Source organism: Heloderma suspectum, chromosome 1 (assembly GCF_057233095.1).
Source record: "Heloderma suspectum isolate Gila_16-S chromosome 1, 16-S_ref, whole genome shotgun sequence".
Classification (NCBI taxonomy): Eukaryota; Metazoa; Chordata; class Lepidosauria; order Squamata; family Helodermatidae; genus Heloderma; species Heloderma suspectum.
Window position 1 is genome coordinate 66,799,767 of NC_139458.1, and position 27,722 is coordinate 66,827,488.

The 27,722-nt window shown below is 42.3% G+C and overlaps 1 protein-coding gene across 9 annotated transcripts in view; it reads right to left on the minus strand.

Annotated features, from left to right (window-relative positions):
• AVEN (apoptosis and caspase activation inhibitor) overlaps positions 1-27,350 on the minus strand; it is a 184,285-nt gene extending 156,935 nt beyond the window's left edge. For 3 of the 9 annotated variants that reach the window (XM_084844807.1, XM_084844861.1, XM_084844816.1), the window contains exon 1: positions 27,075-27,350. In XM_084844807.1, the coding sequence (XP_084700933.1) occupies positions 27,075-27,302 (228 nt within the window). In that variant the 5' untranslated portion in view covers positions 27,303-27,350. The other 6 variants (XM_084844879.1, XM_084844855.1, XM_084844871.1 and 3 more) reach the window with 6 other exon arrangements.
• Between the last annotated feature and the right edge of the window lie 372 nt (positions 27,351-27,722).

Genomic DNA, 27,722 nt, shown 5'->3' on the forward strand with positions numbered 1-27,722 from the left:
CTGGAGCCAATTCTCTAAGATTGTTTCTCCACAGAAACCTCCTGCAGTCAGCATAGTGAAAGGTCAGGGAATATGGGAGTTGTAGACTCCATATGTGAAGGCAAAAGGAGAAGAGGACGGCAGAGGATGAGATGGCTAGATAGCATCACTAATGCAATGAATATGAACTTGAGCACACTCTGGGAGAGAGCAGAGGACAGGAAGGCCTGGTGTGCTATGGTCCATGGGGTCACGAAGAGTCGGACACAACTTAACGACTGAACAACAACAACAACAGACTCCACATGATTGAGTTGTCCCAAATTATTATTAAATAAATAAGCCACTGTGGTTTGAGGGTGCCCGTGACCTGTTTTAGTGTTGTGGGTGGTTTGTTAACCACACCGACAACTTGCCCTCACCTGGTTCAGATGACACAAGAACCTACAAGCGGGGATTGGGTAATGTAATGGGCCCTGAGGATACCCGCAAACCACGGTGGCTTAGTTAAGCCACCATGGCTCAATTTGATTGTGTGAGCAGGGCTATAAGTTAAAACATCTGGACAGCTACAATTTGCCCACTCCTGTCCTATAGGGAGGGGGTGTGCACCACTTCCTTGGCTTAAACATTAGAATTTGGGGTCTGCAAAGGTACATAATTTCATTAGTGGGCCTACAAAGAGACTATGAATAAGAATTCCTCTTTCCTGCCATCATCCCTATTGCTTATACTTGGCGGGATCTCAAATGGAGGAAGATTAGCTCCTCTCTCTATTTTGCCTCCATAATTCATAAGCTTTTGAGCTACTGCCTCTGTGGAACTTCACCCCTACCTATTATAACTAATGTCTACAGGGGGTACATACGGAGTGAGACTACAGGACTGCCCACGCCTGCTGGCTTCAGCTGTTTTTCCTTGGGGCCATTCACTTCTAATGCAGGCTACACCTTCTCCTGTTTCAGCTCGCGCACTGAAACCCATTAAAACCGTTGTGGTCACATTCCTGACTACCCATCATATGACACTGTAGGCAAAACACAGTGATAGGCTTATTTACAAATATCAAGATAACCAGACTCAACAAATTCAGAGGAAACCACACATGAATACAACCAGAGTGAGAATACAACTTTCTGTCATGAGAATAATGAATGAATTACCATTTTGGCAACCAGAAACAGCTTGTGTTTTTCCAAATGCACAAAGCCAAAATGCTAGTCCTATACTGTAACTATAGGTGTATCATTTCTCTGATTTTTTTAAAAAAGAAATCTGGCATAATATATAATATTGCTTGCTCTTTTAGCAGTGTATCATCTGACAGAAGAGACAGTGACCTTGTTTGCAAGATTAAAATAAGCCATGGTGGTTTATTTAAAATGTGGCACGTATGGGGCACGATTTCCATAATCACTGCCCAGGTGCGGCCTGCCATGTCGTCCAAATCCAGCCGGCATGCTTGTTGCAGGGGGAAACAACCCTCCAACAAACCATGCCTTAATTTGATCATGCAAACCAGGTGAGTGTGATGAGAAATCAAGCAATCTAGTTTGTTGTCTCACTGAAATTAATTAAATCATCCTCCGTTATCTTCCTGCTTTCCCTGTTTTACATCATAGAGATAACCTCATTCTCCTTCCCATTAATCATGAACTATTCATTAGAAAGTAACCATTTGTAAAAATAATTCGACTGCAATTTTATTAGATATCACAGACAAGCTAAAGTAGGTATTAGCACTCCTCATGCATTTGTACTTTGTTCTCTTCAGAATTTGTCTGAAAATGACTATTATAGTCTGGAGGCAAAACAGCATGACTTTTCTCTAGCTGTAAAATATTCGTTTCTGCCTTTCTGTTGCTAACACATAGCAGTTTTAAACAACACTACTACTGAAATTAATTCCACAGGGATTGTCAAAATTATAAAATTGGACAGTGGAGAAGTAAACAAATCTGAGTTAGGTATAACACATTTCTTTAGCTTCTTTACATGCATTGCTTTCATACTGACATTTGAGATATCTATTAATACAGCTTGCCATAATGCCCTCTATATTCTGCTTTTCAGTAACTGCAATAATTTATTACTTCCCCTCAATCATCCTACTACTACCAATAATATTACACCTCTCATCTAGCACAAACATCTTGGATAAAAAATAGTCATGCATTGAGGAATAATTCTCTTTACTTGCTTGCTCCATTTGTGACCTTTAGAGAGATCTACCAAAGGTAAAAATAAGTTTAATTAGAAAAAATAGGTCAGCTAAAAAGCCAGGAACAGGGCATACAGCTTTTTAATCCATGTCATGTACATTCATAGAAGACCATAAAACTACAAAAAAAACAACACTTCAATGCTGGACATCAGGCCATTAGCTTTCAACTTACAAGGGACAAAAAACAGAAAAAATATCTCTTTTGTCCTCTTACAAGTGTGCTGGTTATCTCCCAGAGCTAAGAGAAAGACTAGATAGTAACATCTGTTGCAGAATGAAAGCCACCACTGGTAACAATGCTGTAGGATCAGATGGGGAAATTCTACCTCCACATGTTACAATTAAATTATGCAAATTTTGCTCATCCACATCTTATTTATATGTGTATGGTGGGTGGCAGATTGTTTGCTGTTTGGCAGACACACAGTAACAGGGCATTATTTATTTATTAATTAAAATTGTTGTTGTTGTTCAGTCGTGTCCGACTCTTCGTGACCCCATGGACCATAGCACGCCAGGCCTTCCTGTCCTCCACTCTCTCCCAGAGTGTGCTCAAGTTCATAAAAATACTTCTGCACTGCTTAATATATTAAAATCCCCAAGTGGTTCACATTAAAATACAACATAACGTAACAGCCTAGATAAAATAACAAATAATTAAAACATTCAAAACATTTCAAAACATTACAATACTATAGCAGTGTAGTAACAAAGTCCCTCACAGGTCAGGGAAAGCCTGTGTGAATAGGTGTGTTTTCAAGAGGCATTTAAAATTTGCCACTGTGTCTGCCTATGAATAACTGGCATTTAGGGTCAGGAGTTGAGGGGCAGAAATTGACCTGTGCTGCAACAAAAACATCAGCCCTGTACAGTCATTCCTCTACATATACATGAAACGTGTGTGGAAGAGGGCAGAACTGTGCCCACACACACACCCGATGTCAGAGTGCACAACTGGCCCCACCCCAGCATCCATGTGCCAAGTGAAACATTTAAAAAGGAGCACCAACAAACGTACAACTCTACTGGGAGACCCGATTGCATGGTCTTAATCATGTAGAGGGCCTACAGTTGTACATGCATTGGCACCACTTTTCAGATGTCCTGCTTTAACATGCAGACATGAGGGTGGTGTATGGTCTCACCACAACCCCATCCTTGGTATTTCTGGAGAAATGGCTGAACAAGGCTAATATTTAGCCTCTAAGACTGACAAATCGTCACTTTGTGATTCTGCTCCCATTTTTACATGGGAAGCCATTTGTGTAGCATAGGTTCTATCCGAAAAACTGAACTGTTACTAATGCCTAGAAAAAAACATGTGGCGCAAATACACTCTGCCCCCATGTGAAAACCAATTATCACATTCTTTGCCACTACAGAAATAATAAAAGCATGAATTTGGCCTGGGCTTCAGGTAGCCTTTGCTTGCACATCTAGAAAGCCAGATTCTGGGATGGCTCACCCAACTGAAGCTGTATCCTAGGCCATCCTATGTATGTTCTACTAAGAATGGATAAGAAGAAGTTGCATATGTTAAAAATCCCCCCCCCCCAAATGAGGGGGCTTAATTATTCTTTTAATCGTTCCTTGCATTCTTTTAAAATATGGGCTATTAGAGACTAATTGTTAATACTTACAGTTCTTGCAGCTATTCTCTTGCAAAGTAATTTGTCACAAAAGAGAAAAGAAAAACTAGCAAATGATCAAGGTTCATCTTTAAGTAGGGCACTTTGATAACTAAAGAGAAATAGTTTGGTGCTAGCTGGGTCTTGGACTCCCAATATATCTCCAATATGTGACCTAAATGTAAGAACGTACGGCCACTAAGGAAACAAATGGTTTTTATTAGAGATGGGCAAACTAACTCCAAGCGAGTTTGTTATTTCCTCAGAAAGTACCAAATTCATACAGGTGAGCTTGGATGAGAGTTCTTCTTTAATCTGAGATCTTGTTCCATGTATATGTGTTCTTGTGCATACATAATATCAAAGTGCATCTTGGGAGCTGTAGTTTGGAATCATGACCCCATGCATCACCACGTTATGTTCCCCCTTTTTTATTGGTTGTCTTTGTGTGACCTGCCTGTGTGATGTAATGGTTATTCATCAATTGCCAGTATATGGAAGAGAGAAGATGGACCTGCAGAGCCAGAGCTGCGATGGCAGCGACAACAACGAGGGAAGCAGAGGTGGACACACTGGAGCATTCAAGAGCATGCACAGAAATGGTGTTGTTAGATGCAGACTGAACATCTAAATTACAAAATTTGGAAGCATCACTAGTTGTTTTTTTATTAAAAAAAGAAGAAGCTAAAGCTCACGTGGTTACCTAGTTTTGACTGTTTCATTCACTACCATATGGAAGGGCTAACTCCAGACTTAAAATAATGCATGTTGCAAAAAATAAAAATAAAAAAATCAGCAGCTAAAGGACCATTTACAAAGGATTCCACCCACCCCCGCTGCCACTCCGCCATTCCTCCAAGTGCATTGGCTTACATGGCTATAGCTGCCTCAGTCCCTTCTAATCTACTCACACACACATACACATAAGTAAGGTCTGCTTCATACCAGTCCTTTTGTTCTCATGAACCAAATCCCAACAACACAACACAAACAAACAAGGGAATTTTCATGAATGACAAGTGCATATAGGAATTGTTTTTGCCAGCAAAATATACTCAGACGGTTGCCTAATAAGAATCAAATCCAGTGCCAGGTGCAGTTTTTTACTGCCTGAAGAGCCCAAGGAATTCCCATCCACCCCTGGACCAACATTTTAAAGGCTCTCATTGCACCATTCAGACATCAGGTCCTGCCTTCATCTATTCCACACACATTCCATGGTGTCACCTGCTGCATGGCAGGGCCAGCCTTGATCAGATGCTTGCTTGCATGTATTTTGATAGTGAAAGCCACACATTTAAACATCATACACCATTCATAAATGCCATTGTTCATGAGTAGTCTGTGCTCAGGAATGAATTCCTACCTACAAAAAATAACTTTTAAAGAGGCCTTAATCTGGAGTTTCTTTGAAGGCAGACATGGAGATAGAAAAGCACACAGTAAACTTTGAATCAGAGCCTTTCATAACCACCCCCTCTCCCCCCTCCCTGAGTATAAAGTTTTCAGATTCACAATTTCTTTATTAGGGTTTGCATCAATAACAGAAAAAGAAAACATCAACTGTTGATACAAGTATAGATAAAATGGCAACGCCCAACCAAAAAAAAAAGCAAGAAGAGAAAAAACACAGCTAGCACCCTCACAGGAAATAATAATTTGTTCAAGGTTGAAGTTCCTCACTGTCAAAAGAAAAGCCTGACTATTCAGACTAGGTTTTGCCACCAGTGACTCATTTTACATGCATCTCCACGTCTAAATGCAAACGAATCTTTTTAGCAGCTTCCAAAGAATATGATCAAGTTAAATGTAGGAGATCTTAAGGACTGCTTAAAGAATTGCATTTTATAAAGCAACTAACAAATACAACAAATGGCAAACAAATACCAAACATCTATAGTATTTCATCCAATTCCAAAGAACTGCAAGCACACCAGAAAGCTACATGATTTCTGCTTTTTTTTTAGCTACTCCAAACAAAGTTCTTGAAATCATCAGATGCAGGCCACCCCACGCAGCGGCCCATTATTTAATCACTACAACAAATCTATGGATCTTGGCACATTTCAAAAATGTTTTCTCCCACAAATTTCTTTACCAAACACTGGATTTTTGCTTGAGTGAGAATTCTCATAGATTTCTCAATTACAAATAATCATGGCAAACCAAAATATTCTGATGGAACATCTGAGAATTGGGGGGTGGGGGGCTTGCAAGCAGCTTTGTCCCCACCTCTACCGCAGTCTCTCTTGCACCTGCAACCAGGAGCCAGAACCTCTGAGTGACATCAACAGCAGCCTGGATGAGAAAGCTCTGCCCTGTAATGGATTACTATTGTGATTATACAATTTGTTGTATTTTAAATATATAGTAAACTTGCTTGAGAATCTCAGTTACTAGGTGGGGTATAAATATTCCAAATAGATACATTAAATACTTTGAAGCTACAGCCCAACCTAAGAGTTATTATTTGGAAGAAGTCTTCCCAAGTTTAATGGGATTTACTTTGGTGTAAGGGTGCATAGGTTTGCAGCCTTAAACAAAATTAATGAGCGCAAGCAAGACTTTTACTGACTTTTGCCTCCATAGCAATAATTGCAGTAGCACCATCATTTTGCTTTTTCAGAAAGCAAAGAAAAGGACAACAAGATGGCCTTCTTGCTTTCAAGTTCTGATGCATGTTCAGAGGTTGCTAAGCAACCTCAAAAATCTTTCTCTCTTCTAACCCAGAAGACATGCAAAGCACTTTAGCCTATCCAATTGTATGTACAGCCTCGCTGAGCAACATGATACAGAGTTGAGGGACGGTAACAGACTGGGGGGAGGGGTCAGGGGGGCGTTAACGTCATACATCCCAGCTCTATCACTTTAAAACCATATCAGAAAATGGAAATTACTAAAGTCAGTTTTAAACGCATATACTACTCCCCTACTTATTTCACCTTAAGAACATAAGAGCCATGCTGGATCACAAGGACCCATCTAGTCCACCGTTCTGTTCACATGGTGGCCAACCAGCTGCCCATGGGAAACCCACAAGAAGGACGTGAGTGCAACAGTACCCTCCCTCCCATATTCCCTAGCAATTGGTGTACATAGACATACTGCCTCTGAAACTGCAGGTAGCATATAGCCATCAGGATTAGTAGCCATTGATAGCCTTCTCCTCCAGGAATTTGTCTAATCCTCTTTTAAAGCCATCCAAATTGGTGGCCATCACTATGTCTTATGGTAGCAAATTCCATAGTTCAACTATTTGCTGTATGAAGAAGTACTTCCTTTTATCTGTCCTGAATCTCCCACCAATCAGCTTCTATCAGCTTCAATCAGCTATCAGGTTCTACCAGGCTCTAGTATTGAGAGACCTTTACCGTTGATAATTACCATTGTTTTTCAATTGTTGGGTCAAGACCCAATACTGGGTAGCAGAATGATCCAGGGTGGGTTACAACAGCAACACTGCTGCCATACAAATACATGGTATAAAATTAACCAGTGGGTCCCGTAAAGCATTTTGAACTAAAGCTGGGTCTTAGGTCTGAAACTTCAGAATGGAAATTGGTTCCTCCCATGTGAAAGCTGACACCAAACCCCAGGTTTCACTGCCACCACTTCAATGGATATTTTAAGGCAGATAAATAAAAACACCCCTTAAGCATACAATCGGGAATAATTACTGCTGTGGAAGCGATTTATTAACATGGCTTTCCAGTCCCACAGAAAGCCTTTACAGATTGTATCACTCATGAAAGACCATACAACTTTTCCTGGAATCAAGTATGGTTAGGTAATTATAGGACTGGCTTAAAGATTTAAGTTTCAAACAAGAGGCAGAAGTTATTAACTTTTATTTATTTTATTCATTATTGTATTTTATTGTTAATATTTCTATGCCACTATTTCTGCCAAAAAGCCACTGAGGTGGTACATAATAAATCTAAAATAAAGCCATAAACCACAAACTCATTAATAAATCAACTGAAAACATTAAACATCAACACACGAAAATAATTTAAAAGTCTGGGTTAAAGAGATTAAGAAATAGATTGGTGAAGAAATGGAGAGGACTGTATATACAGCTAAACCAGGGTAGCAAATCAAGGCTGTTTACAGTGGTATATTAATTTGGCTTATTATTTAAATAATTCCAAAAGGGTGTTCCAGATTTGATCATACTTATCTGAGGTTTGGCATCTGTTCTATTCTATGCAATTGTTGTTTCTTCTATTGCTACATCCAACTCCTCTATTGTCGGAACTTCCTTACTTCCAGTTTTGTACGACGATATGCTTAGCCACTGGAGAACCATTCCTCAATATATTTTGGGAGGATCCAAACAGGAGGAACACAACCTAAAATGAATGACTGAAAGAGAAATGTATGCATGTTGACAGAATCAAGTGATTCCACCTTTCTACTTAATGCCAAACAGTAGCAATTTGAGAGCAATGTCAAAATGGATGTACCATGTTGGCTTGTGCATTACATTTTCAGCACAAATCACTGGCAGAAATGTCTGCATTTATAGGATTTGATTAGATGCCTATGTAATCTGCACATCTGGGGGGAGGGCTGAATTAATCCTGAGCAAAGATCTAGTGTTATGTTTGTTATAAATTTCAGTACTGATGACTATTGCTTACAGTTGTAGTACATGCATGACTCAGACTATCTAGGCTTACCTTGGTTTGGTTTTTGATGCAAGTATTAATAGCCAGTGTAGTATGGTGGGAAATAGTACAGAATTTAATAATGAGTATAATTTGGGTGTCTCAGGGGCAGACTTGTTAAGATTAGATACTAATTTATGTCAATTTTACATCTTTTAAACAAACAATATAGTAAAGCTCCAATTTGAGAATGCATATGCTCTCATGAAACTAGCCAACAAGAATAAAGAAAATAATGACAATATAGAGCTCACTTTCCTCCACCACAAAAGGAAGAAAAAATGTACTGCTAATAATATGAGAAAAGAAAAACACAACTTATTTCCCTGAAGAAGGGCTTACAAGCATGCCTGATATGCCATTTCAATACTGAAATCTAGGCAAGAATATCCAGTGTGCAAAATACATTTTTAAAAAGTAAAAGTGGAATTTAGACAGCAGGCCCTAAAATGAACCACAAGATAGACATCAACAAAAAAGTATACCATTATACCAGACTTGCATATTATTCTTAAAACAAACTGTGTGCTTGTTCAGGGCAAGAGGGACATTAGCACTATTACAACAGTATCATGCTTGTAGATAGGGCCAGGTAGAAGCAGACCTCATTTTGGCCATTACCAAATTCGTTTGACAAACTTCAGCCTGAGCATCCCTTCACCTTTTAAGTCTTCAGCTGAATTAGGAGACATGCAAGAGGTGCCTTTTACCATCGGTTTTTCCTCCAGTCCTTTTATCTGATCACTTCCTGCTGAAGCAAGCATGACTCCTGCTCTGCCACACAGAAATCAAATGGACTGCCCATTTTCCCATTGTTTTGTCTCTTCTCCACCGCCCACCGCCCCTCTATATGCACTTCCTACATGGCACACCTGGAATCCTGCTCTCTATAGAAGCCAGGGGAGTGGGGAGCCTAAAAGGACCAGGGGAGTGAAAGACAGGAGGAAGAAGCTGTGGCTGTCTTAACTCCCAATGCTGTAGGAAACTGAATGGTAAAAAGAGAATCTCTAGGATGCAACCAAGCAGCCCTATTGAAAGAAGGCATACTCACAGAGAAATGGTGCTTTGATGCTATTTTAGCTGCACATAGTACTCTTCTAACACCCAATCCTAATTTCTGGCTAAGGCTCACTATTTCCAACAGCCCTGTCACTGCAGCTGCCTGTCATTCAAAGGCTCACCCAGAGGCAATAACAATTTGTCCTAGGCAAGTAGCTAATTGCAAGGACGACTGAATGAAACACATTTACAAGAAGACTTTGCTGTTTTTTCCTCACATTGCAGCACAGAACAAAATGTAATGTTTGCTAGCTAACAATGTATGTAACATTACATTTTTTAAAATGTGAAGGGGTTATGGAGGAATGTGTGCACTATAATGTCTAAATAAGGAGACAAGCAGTACAATTAAAGATGTTCCTTCTCCTTAAAATTAACTTTTAAATGTGGTGTAGTGCTGTTTGCTACAGCAGATGGCAGAGGGAGGGCAGATAAAAGTAGGGGTGGATGCTGGACAGGAAAGCTGGAGTTGCCTTGGCTGTCGCTACCCACATTTGCAGCAACCCTCCCAGAAGCTGAAGCATTGCCACCGTTAGAAGGATGCCTCTCACATGGCTTGGCTCTTCCCTCAATCCTAGCACTCTAAAAGAGTGGCTTCTGATCAAATGGTCAACAGGCAATCACCACAGATTCAGAAAAATGCCCAGTCCATGGCCATAGTTTGCCTTGCCATTAAGCTAAGACACTACAGTGTACTTGAGGCCTCAGTCTGGGGACTCTGGCAGCAAGACCCAAGTGCCTTCCTCTTCACACCACTGTGGTAGCTTGGGGAGGAAGAAGCAACTTATCTACTCTCTACTGTATTAGGACTGGTTCAGGACAAGTATCAATAAGGGGCAATGGAATTTCAATTCAATCTACAGAGACTTCCCTCCTGATGCAAAATAGCAACTTCGAGGAAGTGATTTTCACTGAAACTGTAGTGAGGGACGAAAGGAAGGTTAACCTACCCGTCCCTGTACCCTGCAGTCCTGATCCTAGCCAGGGCCCCTGGAACTATGTACACTTTTTTTTAAAAGTGCACATTAATCATGTTCATGCAATTAACATCCTTCAGCTCTCAGTCTGAGCCACTCAGCACAGATTGAGCTTTCAGGCTCAAGTTATACTTAAGACAGTGGCAATAGTTCATTTGTTTACATTTTTGCCTGCATGTATTTTCCATGTATAAAATTGAGGATGGCAGCAAATACTGTTAGAACATAGCATTCTTCCCCCCGCCCCCACCATAATCTTATTTCAACTCAGAAGAGGACAAAAATGCATGGGGGAAGACAGAATGCATGGAGGTAAGCCTTGGACTAGAGAGGGTTTTTTACAAACCTCAGCTAGGTAGTGCTTTTGCTCTAAAATCAGGACTCCCACAATATACACAATGATTTGGATTTAAACAAATAGGTCTGCTGCACTCAAATGTAGTTTTGAGCCTTAGGCTGTCCGTTTCTGCGTTCTTGCTTCCTAGCGTCCATACCATCAGACCTGACAGATGTTTAGAAGCGTGACGATGGACAGAGAAACACACTAGATCATCTTTTAGCTGCCCTTTATTTGGCCACAAATAAAGGGCAAGATACTACCAGACTCTGTTCAGATAAAGCTTCAGGGGGAGAGGCAAGTCCCTAACGTGTGGTCCCCAAAAGGAAAAAAAAACATTAACGTTACATATTAAGTAATCTCTGTTCAAAAATCACACTTGCTTCTTTATATGGTGTGTATATAATATGTTCTCAATATATTCTCATATTTCTCATATACAAGAGGAATATGAAATACACAAATACATGATTAAAAAAATAGCAATGAAGTTTTTAAAAGATGCCTAAGCATTTAAGCCACAACATTTATCTTGGGCCAGTCTGTACAAGAAATGAAACTACACAGCACAATTGCCTAATAAATAGCTCCCAGTCCTACCTCTTTTATTTCCATTTCTACTAGTAGCAGGACCCGCTCCAGTGCCCGCAGAACACAAAACACACCACGGAATTGAGAGGGCACCTAGGCTCCAGCTAAACAGTATGAGCAGAGCAGCTGGAGCCAAAACCCCAAGCAGCTGTTTGGAAGAGAGAGAAGAGGCATCTTCTTCCTGAACAGCAGATCGATAGAATTCTGGCTATGTAAAGAAGGGGGAGGGGAATTGCATGCCAGCTACATGAGGCTAAAGAACCATCTGCACACAATTCCCCAACCAGACAGGAATACACATACAAAAACCTACTTCTGCACACGTATGTCCCCCAATTGTCTTCTACTGCTGAAGAAGGGGAGAATGAAGGCACTTCCAAGTCCCTGAGGTGGCAGAATTCTGTTGCTCTTTAACTGAAGCTCAGCTTCTCCTCATTAGACTAAATTTTCTCCTGCTCACAAAGATGAGCAGCAGTCTTCAGAGCAATACTAGCTCATGGTACAGCGGTCCATCAAAAAGGATTTCAATACACATTAGGATATTGGTTTTCAACGAATATCCTATGGGTCACAGCCTATGGTACAATTACCAGATAAATATATGGTAAACAAATTAAGAAGTGGGTCCCCAAATGCATGTTTGAGCTAAAAGACAGACCCCAGGTCTGACTAAGTTGAAGACTACTGCAACAGGGGACACTTTTGTTTTTATTGTAATAAAAGTGAGTGGCTAGATGGGGAGGAATAAGCTGAAGCTGAACCCTGACAAGACCGAGGTACTTTTGGTGGGAGACAAGAGGAGGTTGGGGGATGTTGACCTGGTGTTGAACAGGGTACTGCTACCCTTGAAAGACCAGGTCCACAGCCTGGGGGTCATCTTAGACTCCCAGCTGTCCATGGAGGCTCAGGTGTCAGCTGTGAGCCGGACAGCGCTGTATCAACTCCTACCTTCCCGACCATCTGCTCCCATCAGTAGTACATGCCCTGGTCTCCTCTCGTCTAGACTACGGTAATGTGTTCTACATGGGGTTACCCTTGAAGACGGTTCAGAAGCTGCAGCTGGTACAGAACACAGCGGCTTGCCTGATTAAAGGCAGTCGCCGGCAAGATCACATCACTCCGGTGCTGAAGGAGTTGCACCAGTTACCAGTTGTTTTCTGGGCCAAATTCAAGGTGTTGGTTTTGACCTTTAAAACCCTATACAGTTCCAGCCCAGCCTATCTCAAGGAGCACCTCCAGCAACACCAGACAGGCCGCTCAACAAGATCAGCCTTGGATGGCCTTCTCTCTGTCCCATCAGCCAGGACAGCTAGGCTGGTGAGGATGAGGGAGAGGGCCTTTTCTGTGGTGGCCCCCACTCTGTGGAACTCCCTCCCTAGGGAACTCCGCCATGCCCCCTCTTTAATGAGCTTCCGCCACACATTAAAAACATGGTTGTTCAAGCAGGCATTTGGGGTGGGTTTAGGGTATTTTTAGAAATGTGATGTTTTTAATGTAGTAGTTTATTGTTTTAAATTGTTCTTGTTGTACATCGCCCAGAGTGGCTGGATGACCAGCCAGATGGGCGATTAATAAATTTAATAAATAAATAAATAAAAATTAATCCTATAGATTGCTAGTATAATATAAATCAGTGAACAATTACTTTAGATTAATTCTTTAGTAGGTGCTGAAAAAATGTAGGACTTATTGTCTAATTCTGTCTGTTCTCATTTGACCCTTGATAAGCATTATGATCCTGACACTGACTGATATATTTATACCCAAATTAATAAAGGACACCATTTTCTTACTCCCCTTTGTGGCTATGATAGCAATATCATAATTGCTCATAGTGCTTTTATTTTAATTATCACCCTTCTTCCCCAATTATATGGACCTAGGGTTGGAAATAATACTTTAAAGAAAAGGATACATACATTTGTAACTTAAATATCAGAAAGACTAAAGTCAGCGTAAATAGAGAGGCTGGATAGGTCTTCTGAAAGATGCTCCCATTTCGGCATGGATGACAATTTTAAATGAAAAGAGGCAAGTAAATCTACACCCATTTTCCATCTTATTATTTTTATGCCCTGTATTTCAAATATACCATGCCTTCAAGGAGGCTCACAGAAAACTTAAAATATTAAAATCAACATGAAAATAGCATGAAGTAAATGCAATTTCCATGCTGTATCTTTCATTTTGCCCCAAAGATGGGCTATTTCAGGTTCTGTGGCTTTTTACAAGATGAAAACTGGCCAGTAAACCAGCTCTTCCTCTCCTTGTAATCACGCCCTACAAAAGGGTTAGGCAACGCAGTGCTCGTAGACACCAATGTGCCCTGGACAACTTTCTTGGCACCCCCCTAGGTGCCTCCACCTCTTCCATCTTCATATCCCATGAATGCCTCTGGGCTACATGATGGGGCTCACAGACATTATTAGGAAATGAGAGAGAGAGAGAGAGAGAGAGAGGATGGGTTCACACTGTGGCATATGCCCTGGTTCAGAGATTCTCTCAAACTATATTGTCAGTACATTGGCAACCACTGATTACCTGTTTATTGTGTATATGGTCAGATTTCTCTTAAAACCAGATATCATCTAAGAGTAAGTTTAATACTTTACTCTTGATATGGGTGATACAGAATTCTATTTTTTAAGAAACACTTTCTCGACAAGATTTGTCTTTTTGCCTTTTTACTACGAAGTATTAGCATAACAGTAGTAAATATAAGAGCGTATGCATGCCTAAATTCAAACACATGAAACATCTAACATCATTCATAAACAAGGCTTCTAAGCAGAGTCAAGTATGTTTGCTAGTTCTCAATGATAATCAATAGCAAGTTTACCAGTTGATTCTACAGGCAACATGTTAGGGAAGGCTGATCTTAAAAAATAGCTTCCACTGTTGCGTGTTCCGAGTCTCTTTTATATACTTTTTGGATGCTACAAAATATGTCCAGACTATTTTTATTACAGTTTATATTTCTTATTCAAGAATTCCAAAGATAACATTTCTACTTTAAATCTTCATATGTCTAAATAAGACTAATGAATGTTGAAGCTTCTTACTGAGATTAATATGGATACCAACATATTTATCCAAACATTATAGCTTTCTTTGATATGTTACAGGTATGTTTTTGACACAACCATATTTCCTTGACATCATCTTGTCTTGTGAGCTTGTTTTCCTTAAATATTTATGGCCTGTAACGAGGCCTCTCGGTCACTTATCTGATGACCCATCTGGCCTTGTTTTATGATACCCTACTAAGTGAAAGTCATATCTATTTCTAATGGCCTGGTACAATTGTATCTTATCTGGCAAACCTCAGAGATGAGACATTTTTATTACTCCTGGATCAGAAGGCTACACTGGGTGGTATTAGGCATTAGAATCTCATTTTTTATTCCAGAATTCTCTTGGAGGTATTGGATTATAGAATTTCCTAATTGAGCACCGGGGTAAGATGATGCAAATATGAAAGATTTGCTTGATCTGCCACAACACAACACTGCAACCCACACTCAACCCATATTCAAGGTTGAGTGTGGGATGTCGTTGAACCGTGGAGTTGTTGTGTTGTGTGAACCCAGCCACACTAACAAACCATGGTTTGTTAACCATGAACAATCCACAGTTCACAACCCAACAACAAACCATTGGTTATCATCATGGGTTGTTCATGGTTAACAAATCATAGTTTGTTAGTGTGCCTGGGTTCAGTCAACACAACAACCCACGGTTCAGTGACACCCAGCCAGTGAGCGCATCTATCAATTGTGATCTAGAGTGAAAGACAGAAAGAGACGGGGGTGGGGTGAGTTGGCTGGAAGAAGAGGGGAAGAGAAAAAGAGTGTGCCTTCTATGAAATAGGCTTCTATTCTGCTGAAAACTGTGAGCTCAAAGGAGTAATTAAGTGTGATGTGGCTCAGATGCCACCTCTTCCTTGTATACAGTCATTTGGGCAGTTTACTTGTTCTTTGTGACTAGCTACATCTCCCATGGCAGCCATTTTGTGGTGGTGCCCAAAACAGTTTCTCAAATTGCCAAATGTGGCCACAGGTGAAAACAATTGCCTACCCCTACCCTATAGTATCCTCACTCTTCAGATAATAGTACTAACAATCCTTTTTTACCCAATTCATTGCCTTTCAATGAATCCAGAGTGAATCCAGATATGTCTTGCTGTATCGTGACAAGAAATGCAGTGATTTGGAGTTGTTCATTTTCTCCTCTAACTACCAAGACATCAAAAATATTTAATTCCTGTGATTTATATTTTGTACTTCCTTTCAAGCTAGTATAAATTGCTTACTGCCAAAACAAATTATTAATTTCTGCATTCTAATTGGCTAAGAAAGCAAGTATATGCCTTTCTAACGAACAGATTTTTTTAATGAAACTGGGTGACATTATGCTGAAACATTCATTTCTATTTGTCAGTAATTATATTTATACTCTGCCTTTTGTCAACAAGACAATTATTTTTATATTTAATATTTCATCTGCATGACAACACGACCAGCCAATCATGAGAGAAATGTGGCATTAATTTAACTTGACATAATCTTTATAGATTTAGCCTAGCTATCTCATTATTATAGACATATCATACAAGAACAGCATAGTACTAGAGACAGAAATGCCAGCACAGACAAGAGATTAAAATATCAGGCGTAGCAGCTTTCTCTTCAATATGTTAGAAACTAGCTCTTATTTCCAAAAGACACCAACAAGTTTGCTGAGTTCATGTTCAGATTATTCTAAATAAATATAATTGCTTACTCAAAATACCTGCATTGGGAAATGCATGTATCTGGGGAAACTCATTCTTTTTATCTCTAGAGATTCAAAAAGGGAGAAGAGGAACATAAGAACACTGGGCAGGATCCAACAAGAGCCTTTCCAGCATGGCCATCCCCCGCCAGTCCCGGTGTACACATGGCTGGCCCCACTGCACACACAGCCCCTACTGCTGGTGGCCACAATGTAGCGCTTCTGGGGGCAAGCCCTGAAATAAGCAGAAACACTCGTTTCTGGAAGAGGCGTCTCCTGCCCCTTCCAGAAACAAACATTTGCTCCCAGAGGCACTACACTGTGGCCATGCATGCCCTGGGGCTGGCAGAGCCAGCCATGTGCAGAATGCCCCCACTGGATCCTGCCCATAGGAAGCTACCTTACATTGAGTCAGCCCACTGGTCCTAGTACCCAGTATTGTCGACACTGACTGGCAGCAATTTTCCAGGCTTTCAGGCAGGACTTTTTCTCGCCCTGTCTGGGGACGCCAGGGACTGAATTTGGGACCGTCTGCATGCAAATTATGTGCTTTGCCGCTGAGCTATGGCCCTTCCCCCAGGAAGGAAGTGGGGGGGGGGCATGAATCAATCAGGTGGAGAGTAAAATGTTCTTGGGGCACCTGAGATTCCTTACATAGGCAGAAGAACCAATAATAAGCATCTACTTATGCAAGTAACCCAGCAAAGTGGGCCAGAGGTGTAAATGGGAGCAATCTCATAAAAAGAGCCATGCTGGATCAGACAAAAGGCCTATCTAGTTCCAGTATTCTGTTCACACAGTGGCCAACCAGCTGCAGGCCCAGACCAGGACATATTCCCAGAAACTAGCATACAGAGGCAAACTACCTCTAAATCTGGAGGTAATATATAATCATCACGACTAGTACCCATTGATTACCTTATCCTCCAAGAATTTGTCTAATCCCCTTTTAAAGCCATCCAAGTTGGTGGCCATCACTACATGTTGCAGTAGCAAATTCCATAGCTTAACTATATGTCATATGAAGACCTACTTATTTTTTATCTGCCCTGAATCTCCCACCATTCAGCATCATTTGATGACCCTGGGCTCTAGTATTCTGAGAAAGGAAGAAAAACTTCTATGTACTTTCTCCATACCATGTATAATTTTGTACACCTTTATCATGTCTCACTTACTTTTTTCTAAGCTAAACTGTCTCACATGTTATAACCTTTCTTCACAGGTGACTTGCTCAAACCCCTTGATCACTGTGGTTGACCATTCTGCACCTTTCCCAACTCTATAATATCCTTTTTGAGATGTGGTGACCATAAGTATTCCCAGTGTAGTGGTCACACCATAGATTTGTATAAGGACAGAATGATATTGGCAGTTTTATTTTCAACTCCTTTTCTAATTATTCCCAACATAGAATTTGCGTGTTTCACAGCAGTGGGTCAACATTTTCATCAAGCTATCTACCACAACCCCAAGATCTCTTTCTTGGCGAGTCACCATCAGCTCAGATCAAATCAGTATATACATGGAGTTGGGATGTTTTTGCCCCAACGTGCATCATTTTACAGTTGCTTACATTAAACTGCATTTCCCATTTTAATGCCCCTTCTCCCAGTTTGGAGATATCCTTTTGGAGCGCTTAACCACCCTAAATAATTTGGTATCATCAGCAAACTTGGCCAACTCTCTGTTCCCTCTTAAGTCCAGATAATTTATGAACAAGTTAAAAAGCATGGGTTCTAATACAGATCCCTGTGGGACCTCGCTGTTTACATCCTTCCATTGTAAGAACTGTCCAGTTATTCATACTCTCGGCTTTCTGTTCTTTAACCAGTTACTGATCCATAAGAGGACCTCTTCTCTTATCCCATGACTGCTATGTTTGCTCAGGAGTCTTTGGTGAAGGAGCCAAAGGTCCTGCCTGTCACGGGGGAAACCATAAATTTGATTTGATTACCTCCCTATGAATTTGAGGGAGGTACTTTGGACATGACTTGCTTTCACCTAGATAATGGCATGGAGTGTTTCTGGGTACAGAAAATGGGTGTGCCCAGAACTAAAAAGGGGTGTGGCCAGAGCCAAATCTGGCATTAAAGCATAATTATTCCTCTTAATAGTGTTTATAATTAAAACATTGTTGTTGTTGCTGTTCAGTCGTTAAGTCGTGTCCAACTCTTCATGACCCCATGGACCATAGCATGCCAGGCCTTCCTGTCCTCCGCTCTCTCCCGGAGTGTGCTCAAGTTAATTAAAATATATCCCACCACAATTCCCCTCAATAAAGCACTTTAATTTCCTCTATATGTCCTCAGTGTTTATAATTAAAACATTTCCCACTACAATTTCCCACCCCAATCAGGCACTTCAATTTCATTTTCCCAGTGAAGTGATGTTAGGCATTTCATTTTCATTTGAATTTTTAATTTCATTCCACACATACATACCCACCACTATTTTTCCTACTGCTGTTACTTGAGGGCTGTTTAAAAAGCTGCATTTCTCTGTGCCTCCTGGCAGCAGCAGAGGCAGCACTGAGAACTGGCCAAGCAGGAGCTGATGGAACCACAGAGCTTTCTGACACTAGAGGACAAATCATCTTCTAGGAGGACACAGTCTGGGAGTTCCTCTCAGTGTGCTCTATGGTTCCAGTCATGACATTGCTAGTTCTAGAGTGTTCTACAGGATGTGGGAAGATGCTGCAACCTTACAAAAAAAAAGACAAAAAAAAAAAAAGTTTTTAACAGCAAGATGACCTGGTAGGACTGGGGGTGGGGTTCCCAACACAGCAGGACCGGTACTGGTGCCGCTTTTTGGCAGCAACCAACACCAGTCTAAGGGGGCCTTTAACCAGAGATGCGGTGCGCACACTGCAAAGGTACGCATTATGATCCTAACAAATAGGAAATAGCTACTTCTAAATTGGGGGAAATTAGCTCAAATGCTTATTAAAGTCCAAATACAGAGATGTTATTTTTACAGTTTTTTGTTCTCAAAACAGACACATGCACATTTGTTACAGAAGAGAAAGATGGCTTGGTTAATATACCCACCCCCTAGCATGATGCCCAGTTTACTAGTTCTAACCAGCCTAAGAGACAGAGAAAGACGAAGATGGGGAAAATTAGCGTTTGTCAATTAAGGAGGAGATGGTGTTACTATGGAAATAGCAAAATAGGGGATTGGGAGGCTATGTGACCAAGACAGCTCAGGTGTAGGGATGTACGAATCCCTTACCTTGTTCCATTGTGGGGCTTCCACAGTGGGGGGGAGGCGCTCCGTCCTTCCCCCTGGAATCCTCCCTGGCCAGCTCCGCTCCACGGCAGCTCCGTGGAGCAGCCAGCCAGGGCCAGCCGCAGCCAGAGTTCCGGCCGCGGCCGGGCTGCTGCAGACGCAAGTGGTGGCCGCCGTAGTGGCCGCCATTTGTGTCCAGCCAGGCTGCCATGATAGTCTACGTAAGTATTTACGTAGCCTATCACGGAAAGAGCAGCGGCGCAAGGGCAGCCACGTGGCTGCATTTGCGTGGCTGCCTTTACCGTGATAGGCTACGTAAATACTTATATAGCCTATCACGGAAAGAGCAGCAGCGCAAACGGCGTAGCGGCTGCCATTTGTGTCCCTGCTCTTTACGTAAGTACTTACGTAGCCTATCATGGCAGCCTGGCTGGACGCAAATGGCGGCCGCAGCAGCCAGCTGAAAGACCAGCCGTCGCTGCCGGAGCCCCAGGTAAGTTTCGTTCCGGGGGATTCCGCGGGGTGGGAGGCCATTCCGCCATGGATTTCGGGGGGCCGAATGCCAGTGCATTCGGCCTCAGTGAAATCCGTGGCGGAATTCTCCGCCATCCCTACTCAGGTGTTTGTGATAAAGGTGGACTGTAGGGGTAGAAATGGGTGGATTTAAGAGGAAAGAAAAAGAGAGCAGGAGCTGCTATAATTACCTGACTTCAGAAGAAGATGAACCCAAAGGTTCCTAGTTGCCAAACATTAGAAAAATGCTGTAAGAATAGGCTACACTTGGTTTCTCAGCTTTAGTACCAAATTAAAACATGGGGTATAAGTCTCAAGCCATTTAGGCATGACTGAAGACTAAATTATCAAGAAACAGCCAAAAGAACATATTAGATCATTTAGTCTTTGTGGCAATGATGGGGAGACCAAATGGAGGATTAGCCATTATTGGGGATCCTGGAGCCAGCACAATTTGGTTAAAAATAGATTTAGGCAGACAGCCTTGCCAATGGAGCTTCTCCTTAGCACACAATACATGTGCTAAAGAGCCAGCATGTCTGAAGTTCTCTGTAACGCCACAGTGGAACTCAAGTTCTGCTTAAACTTGCATAGGATTGCACTCAAAATAATTTTTTATTATTACACACAATACAGAAGTTCAAGATTAATATAACAGGGAAATAACTCAAAAATCGATATAAACCATAATTAGCAAAAAAATACCCTAAAAACATAATCCAAAAACAATGCAGTATGAAAAATGTTCATCCACAAATACACAAAATCTTCCCCCATTCACAGCTTAGAACCACAAAAGCAGCTCACAACAACAGGGCCATAACTAATGTCCAAATTCATGGGAAAATAAATGTAGGTTACTCAGAATCACAATTTTTACAACCTCCCTTAATACATGTTTTAGGATAAAGATGGGATCTAATCTACATCAGTGACTGTGAGCACAAAACCAGAGAGTAGCAATGTCACTGAATTCATACTTCCAAGCTTGAAAGTATGAGTTCCATGGATTTGTAATACTTGGCTCAACTATGAGGCAAATATTATGACACCCCATCCCCAAATTCTTTTCTGCCTCAGATTTTAATCTGAGCCAGAGAAGAATTTACTTCTAACCTCCTTCCTTCCTACACAACCTCCCAACCTGCCTAACAATATTCTACTGCCTCCTCCTTCCTTCAACCCAACTTACCAGTAACATTCTAGTGGTGGCAAGCACACAACATGCTAACCCATCATGGGTTATCATGTTGTCTGAATGTAGTGTGGTTTCCACAGGGTGGGTTAACGTGCTGTCTGAACGCAGTGCACTATCCACAAAGTGGGTTATTGTGTTGTCTGAATGCAGGGCATTTTCCACAGGGTGGCTTATTAACCATGCAGGGTGTTTTATTTTTCTCAAACAAGCCACCTTGAGAACCCATGGCTTGTTGTTGGGTTGTTCAGGGTGTTTAACAAGCCACACTGCATGGTTAATGAGCAACCCCGTGGAAAACATGCTGCGTTCAGACAACACGATAACCCATGGTTCAACAACAAACCACACTGGGTGGGTTAGCATGTTGTGTGAACCCAGCCTCATCAGAGACACGGAAAGAATGGAATCCCTCTATCTTCCCCTCCCCAGCTCCAGGCTGCACTGCCACAGGTAGCCTCCTAGAAATATAGTTTTCCCAAGTACTACTAACATTATAGGTTTTTTCCAAAGATTACTGCATATCTCAGATGTGTACCAGGTGCCAGGAGGGGGAGAGAAAAGACCTCCCTCCCTTCCTTCTCTATGTGACTTTCTACTACCAGAGCTGAACCACCACTGAAACTTCATAAGTGGGACGGGAGAGAAAGGATTTGGGGGATGAATTTGAGTTGGCTCATAAATAAACTGAGCTACTTCCTGAAGTTTGGGGGAAGTACCTTGGCTTATTTCTGAGCAAGCCTGAGAGGAGGGCTCACCCATTTCTAGCAGAGAGTTTCCAATATGATAAAATTAACTAATACCAAGCACACTGATGTCAGACCACAACCTCCCTTACAAAGGAATGAGTAAGCATGAAGTTTCCATGGGAACTACAGAAGTTGCTTCTGATTACTTACACGCCATAATACAAGACAACAGATTGCTAAGATGCAACCAGGAATAGATACCCTCTTGGTGTCATTACATGGACATGTCCATGCCTACATTAAAATGGAAACAACCTATGGTTACCAACATTCACATATATAAAGGAGCAATATGATAGCAAACATGAATTAACATCATATTCCTGGGTGAGAAAAGGCCTAACTGTTAGTTATTTTTACAAATCTGGTAAGAAATGTGACTGCACTCCTAATTCAAATGTGATTCTTTTAAAGGCAGGATACACATCAAGAAACATCAAGCTTTATTCAAGCCCCGCAATTTGCCTGATCATCAGGCACCAAATTACATAATGCTATATGACATTACTCCACAAATGCAGTTACTCCCAATACCCAGTTAGGATTGTATTCAGATCACTGAGCAAGAATACTTGGTATTGCATGCAATTTCCCACTGTACACATCACATAGAGCATTCTGCCCCCACATGGACACAATCCACTACTGCAAATATTCACCTCAGGGCTGCTTTAGAGACATTTTCATAATTCTGTAATGTGGGTACAACTACCATTAAGGGGGGAAAATACAAAATTATGTGTGACAAGAGCACATATGTCTTTTGTCACATGTACAATGCATCTTTAATGTGGATTTTAGAAAGTTAATAGCAGCTATCAACTACAATGCTGGAGTATATACAAAACAAAGTAAATGTGAAAGGGGCAATATGAAAGAAGCTTCCTAGTAAGATATGCAAACTCCTCTCATCAAGTTTTTTTTAAAGAATGAATAAAGTATATTTTGGCATAAGAGATTTACATGGCCCACTGTGTCCTACTCTGATTTGAGAAATATTACTGAGACTTTTATATACTGTTAATACAGTATTTGCAGTAATGTAATCAAGAGAACAGGTTGTGGGCCAGGGAGTGCCCTGATCCCACCTTGACCATGAACTTACTGGATATCCTTATACAAGCTACTCTCTTCCTTACCTGCAATATGTAGATAATACTGGCCTATCTTAGAGGAATGTTGTAAGGTTACTGAGATAATGTACTTCGAACTTTCAGAACAGGAGCAAAGTCAAGTAACAGATGATTTTTTCATACTAAGACCAGTGTTATATGAAAACAAATGATTTATCTTTTAAGTGATGGTATTAACCACTTAACTTGTATTTCCTCTTTTGCACCTTCCACTTGGTTTCTCCACTGTGATACACAGAGTTCTTATAACCTTATAGACTCTAGCCCAGTTCTGTATCGTTCCTGTTTTAAACACAAGGGAAACCTTGCACAAACTGGCTTGACCATTCTTTAATCAACAAATTTTGCAATGATTCCAAGTACATCAGATAATGAGGCTTGAAACCAGGGCTTTATTTGTGGCTGAGCTCAAACATGGAATATAACTACTAATAAAGATGTGAAAGGCACTCTATACCATTTCTTACCACTGAGCAACTGAAGCCTATTCTTACACAGTGGAGGTAAGAAACAGGGCTTCCAAGTTAGATGGTATGTTTCTAGGCAAGCATGAACCCCAGTATCTCCTTTTAAAATAAATTTTACCCTTGCCTCTCCCCAATTCCTTGCCTTCCCCCTCCCTTTGTCTCCCCATCCCCAATCTAAATTTAGATTGTAGCCTTCTTAGGACAAGGCCTAAGAATTCTTTCACCTGTTATTCTGTATGGTGGAACAATAACAACAATTTAAAGACTACCTAAACCTTTTCATGGACTGATCAGTTAAAATATGTAAATAATCTCAAACCAAAATGGTTTGATGGCACTGACATAAACTGTACGTAGAAGTGTTAGTTTGTCAGTTCAAAGATCAAGGGTTTTTGAGAACTGTGTATGAAACAGGACATGATTGAGATATTCTGGAATAAAGGATACCCCTTAACATAAATCCTATTTGGTAACCCAACTTTATTTAAATTTTGTTACAATGTTATTGTTTATAACCGAAGACTACCACAATCCAAAAGTAAAAGAACCAAAACATCCATATTATAAATGACATCATCACTCTCCTACAGGTTAAAAGCAAATAAAATAAATTATTTACAGTCTTCTCAAGAGTTATAGCAAACTATTTAGAATTCAAAAATACCTGTAATATATATGGAGGGTGCAATCCTATCAGGACAGGCGGCCACCTCCAAACTCGGAGGCAATCGCCTACCCAATGCAGGGCAGGAGCAGCACAGAGGGGATTGTTCCCTCCACATTTCAGCCACACTGCATTTGCGGATAGACAGCCGATTTCAGGTGTCTAGCTGTGGGAGGTCGGATGACACATGGGAGGCATTGAAACGGCACATCTGCCGGCCCCCAGGAACGCCCCTTTTTTGCTGCTCCGTGCTCCTCTTATGAGTGCAGAGAGTAGGGCTGATCCGCGCTGCCTACAAGGGGGAGGGGGTGGAGGTTGGTTCATCTTCCAGTTACCATGCAAACTCAGAGTAGACTCCTAGCATATAGGACTCAACATGCTCAGTATAGTATACTGAGGGCTTAATATAGCCTCTTATCCCATCCCATGATATCTCTGAGGCAGCACAGTGCGTTTAGGGCCACTGACACTTTAGAAAGATGAGGAACCAGATAACAGATTCCACAAGTACACCTGAACAAGCAAGGAAGCAAAGGAAAGACAATTTGCCATTAGGTCCTTTTGTGAAAAACCTCTCTCGTTGGCCTGATGCCCAATTTAAACATGACACCCAATGTGTGAAACAAACTTACCATCATATTTAAACTGGGTCATCAGTTACTAGGTGTGCAGTGTTAGCACACCAGGAATTCATGGGCCTGATGCACACTAGCATGCCAACACTGCACATATAGGAGCTGACAACCCAGTTTAAATACAGTCACGTGTAGTCCCACACTGGTTCCTTTCATTCCTTTTATTTAATTTCTTATATTTCTATGCCACCCCATAGCCAAAGCTCTCTGGGCGCAAAAATTAAAAATCCATTAAAATACATTAAAGTATAAAACCATTCACATAATGACATAGAAGAAATAGCACACATAACATATATTTAAAGCTATTTAAAACAATCAGCCAGAGACAATCAAAGAGACTCATTATATGCTGCCAAATGTCTGAGAGGAGAGGGCAGTTTTAGCCAGGCATCAAAAAGATGACAATGTTGGCGTCAGGCAGGCCTCATCAGGGGGATCATTCCATAAATGGGGGCCACCACCAAGAGGGCACTCTCCCTTGTTGCCACCTTCCAAGTCTTGCTCGGAAGAGGCTCCCGGAGGAGGACCTTAGATCCAGAGCATAGTGTATGGGTTGGTTCATGCTGGGAGAGGCATTCCATCAGATACTTTGGTCCCCAGCCGTGTAAGGCTTTATAGGTCAAAACAAGCACTTTGAATTGGGCTCGGAAGCATATAGGCAGCCAGCGCAGGCAGGCCAGAATCAGTCTTAGATGTTCAGACCTTCTGGTCCCTGTTATCAGTCTGTTTGCCGCATTTTGCACAAGCTGCAGCTCCTGAACCATCTTCAAAGGCAGCCCCACAAACAGCACATTGCAGTAATCCAACTTGGAGATTACCAGAGCACAGACAACTGAAGCCAGGTTATCTGTCCAGATAGGGGCGTAGCTGGGCCACCAACCGAAGTACGTAGAAAGCACTCCATGCCACTGAGGCTACTTGAACCTCAAGTGACAAAGACACCCAGTGTCACATTCAAATGGAGGTAGATACCAGATACCTATCTAAGGGCGCAATCCTATAGAGACAGGCGGCACCTCCAAACTTGGAGGCAACCACCTATCCAACGCAGGGCAGGAGAAGCACGGAGCGGATTGTTCCCTCCACGCTTCTCCTGCCCTGCATTTGCAGCTAGATAGCCAATTTCAGCTGTCTAGCCGTGGGACAGCGGAGCGGGGGAGGAGGCTGCCAGACAACACATAGGATGTGTTGTGCCGGCATTTCCACCTTCCCCGCCCCAGAACGCCCCTGGCATGCCCTGTTTTGGCTGCTCCGCACTGGAACATAGGAGCATTCCGCGCTACGTGCGAGGCAGCACATAAGGGAGGGAAGGTCAGTTCTCCAGGAACTGACCTGGCAGCGCAGGCTCGGAGGTCAGTTCCCAGAAAACCACATACCCTGTGGCCGTCTAGCCACTGACTATCAGCCAAAGGATTGCTCCCTAATTATCCTAACTCTTATCTACTTCACTGTACATGAAACAAAAAGGAGTAGAGTGGTTCCCAATTGGGGGGGGGGGAGATGGGGGAATTGTGAATGTGCAGTGTAATCCTATACATGTATACCGTGAAGTAAGTCCCACAGTGTTCAATGGGGCTTACCCCCTGGTGAGTTTAGGATTGCAGCTTTAGTCTTCACTAAAACAAAAATGGGTGGAAATGTCACGCGCACCCTGTCATCCTTTTCATTTCCTGGCCCTTAGCCCCACTTTTTATCATACAAATCTGTTTCAGCGATATCCATAGGTATATATGATCTAACAAATTGGGATTACACGAGCCTTCCCCAACCGGATGCCCTCCAGGTGTGCTGTACTGCAACTCCCATCATTTTAAGCTAGCATGGGCTGCTTTAGACATCTGACAGCGGACCCTAATCCACAAAAGCTTACGCCACAGTACATCTGTTAAAGATGCCACCTCAAGATGATGTATTTGATGCAACAACAGGCTAACAGAGGCTAGCCCTCCGGAAGCCCCATTCACCGCAGCAGGACTTATTTAAAGAACGTATGAAGCTCGAGTCTGGCACCTAATGGGGAGATTAAAAATAAAGAAGTAGCTGCCTCAGCAGCGCGTCGGATAAGAAATCCTTCAGCCCCATGCCACAGCCTCATAACTGCAAACTCGCTATACCGAGAATTGCGCCATTCGCCACGGAGCCTTCCAGGCTGAGAGGCGTGGGGAGCAGCAGGATATACTTTAGCTCCGCCTCGGCCTTGCTCCGTGAGGAGCTTGGCGGGGCGGGGGACGTTTCTTTGTTCTTACCGACTCATAACACTGAGAAGCGGGGGAAGGCGCGGCGGCTCCTCTGCCACGAGCGTCTCGCCTGCCGCGCCCCCCGCCTCCGCCTCTGCCGCGGCTCCCGCCTCCTCGGCTGCGGCCGTCTTCGCCGCTGCCTCCGGCGCCTTCCGCCTGCTTTTCCCTACCGCTTGGCCGCCTCCGATTTTGCCGGCCGCTTCCCCTTTGGGGCTTGCCGCCGCGCTCAGCCTGCATGGCACCTACTCCGCCCGCCCGCCACGCTTCTCTAGGCCGGCGCGGGTCTCCGCCTCCTCCGGAAAACGGGCTGCTCCGCCGCAGAAACTTGAGACGGCGCCAGGCTTGGGCCTACCGAGCGAGACGCTGGAAGCCTCGCCAGTAACTCACCACGCGCGACTCCCAAGTGCAAAGCTCCAGAGCCGACGCAAACGCGCAAGGAAATGCAGGTGCCGCCCGGCTCCTGTAACCGCGCAGCGCTTAGCTGTTACTGAGTTTCTGGGAGTAATTATATTGCGTGAATTCTTACTAATAATAGCGGTAAGATATCACCACCGCAGAGCTCCTCACAACACAGATGTCGAGTCCTGCGTGAGTCTCCAATCCTGCATGCTTGGAAGTAAACTGAAGTAAACCAGCCTTATTGCCGAGGTAAACACG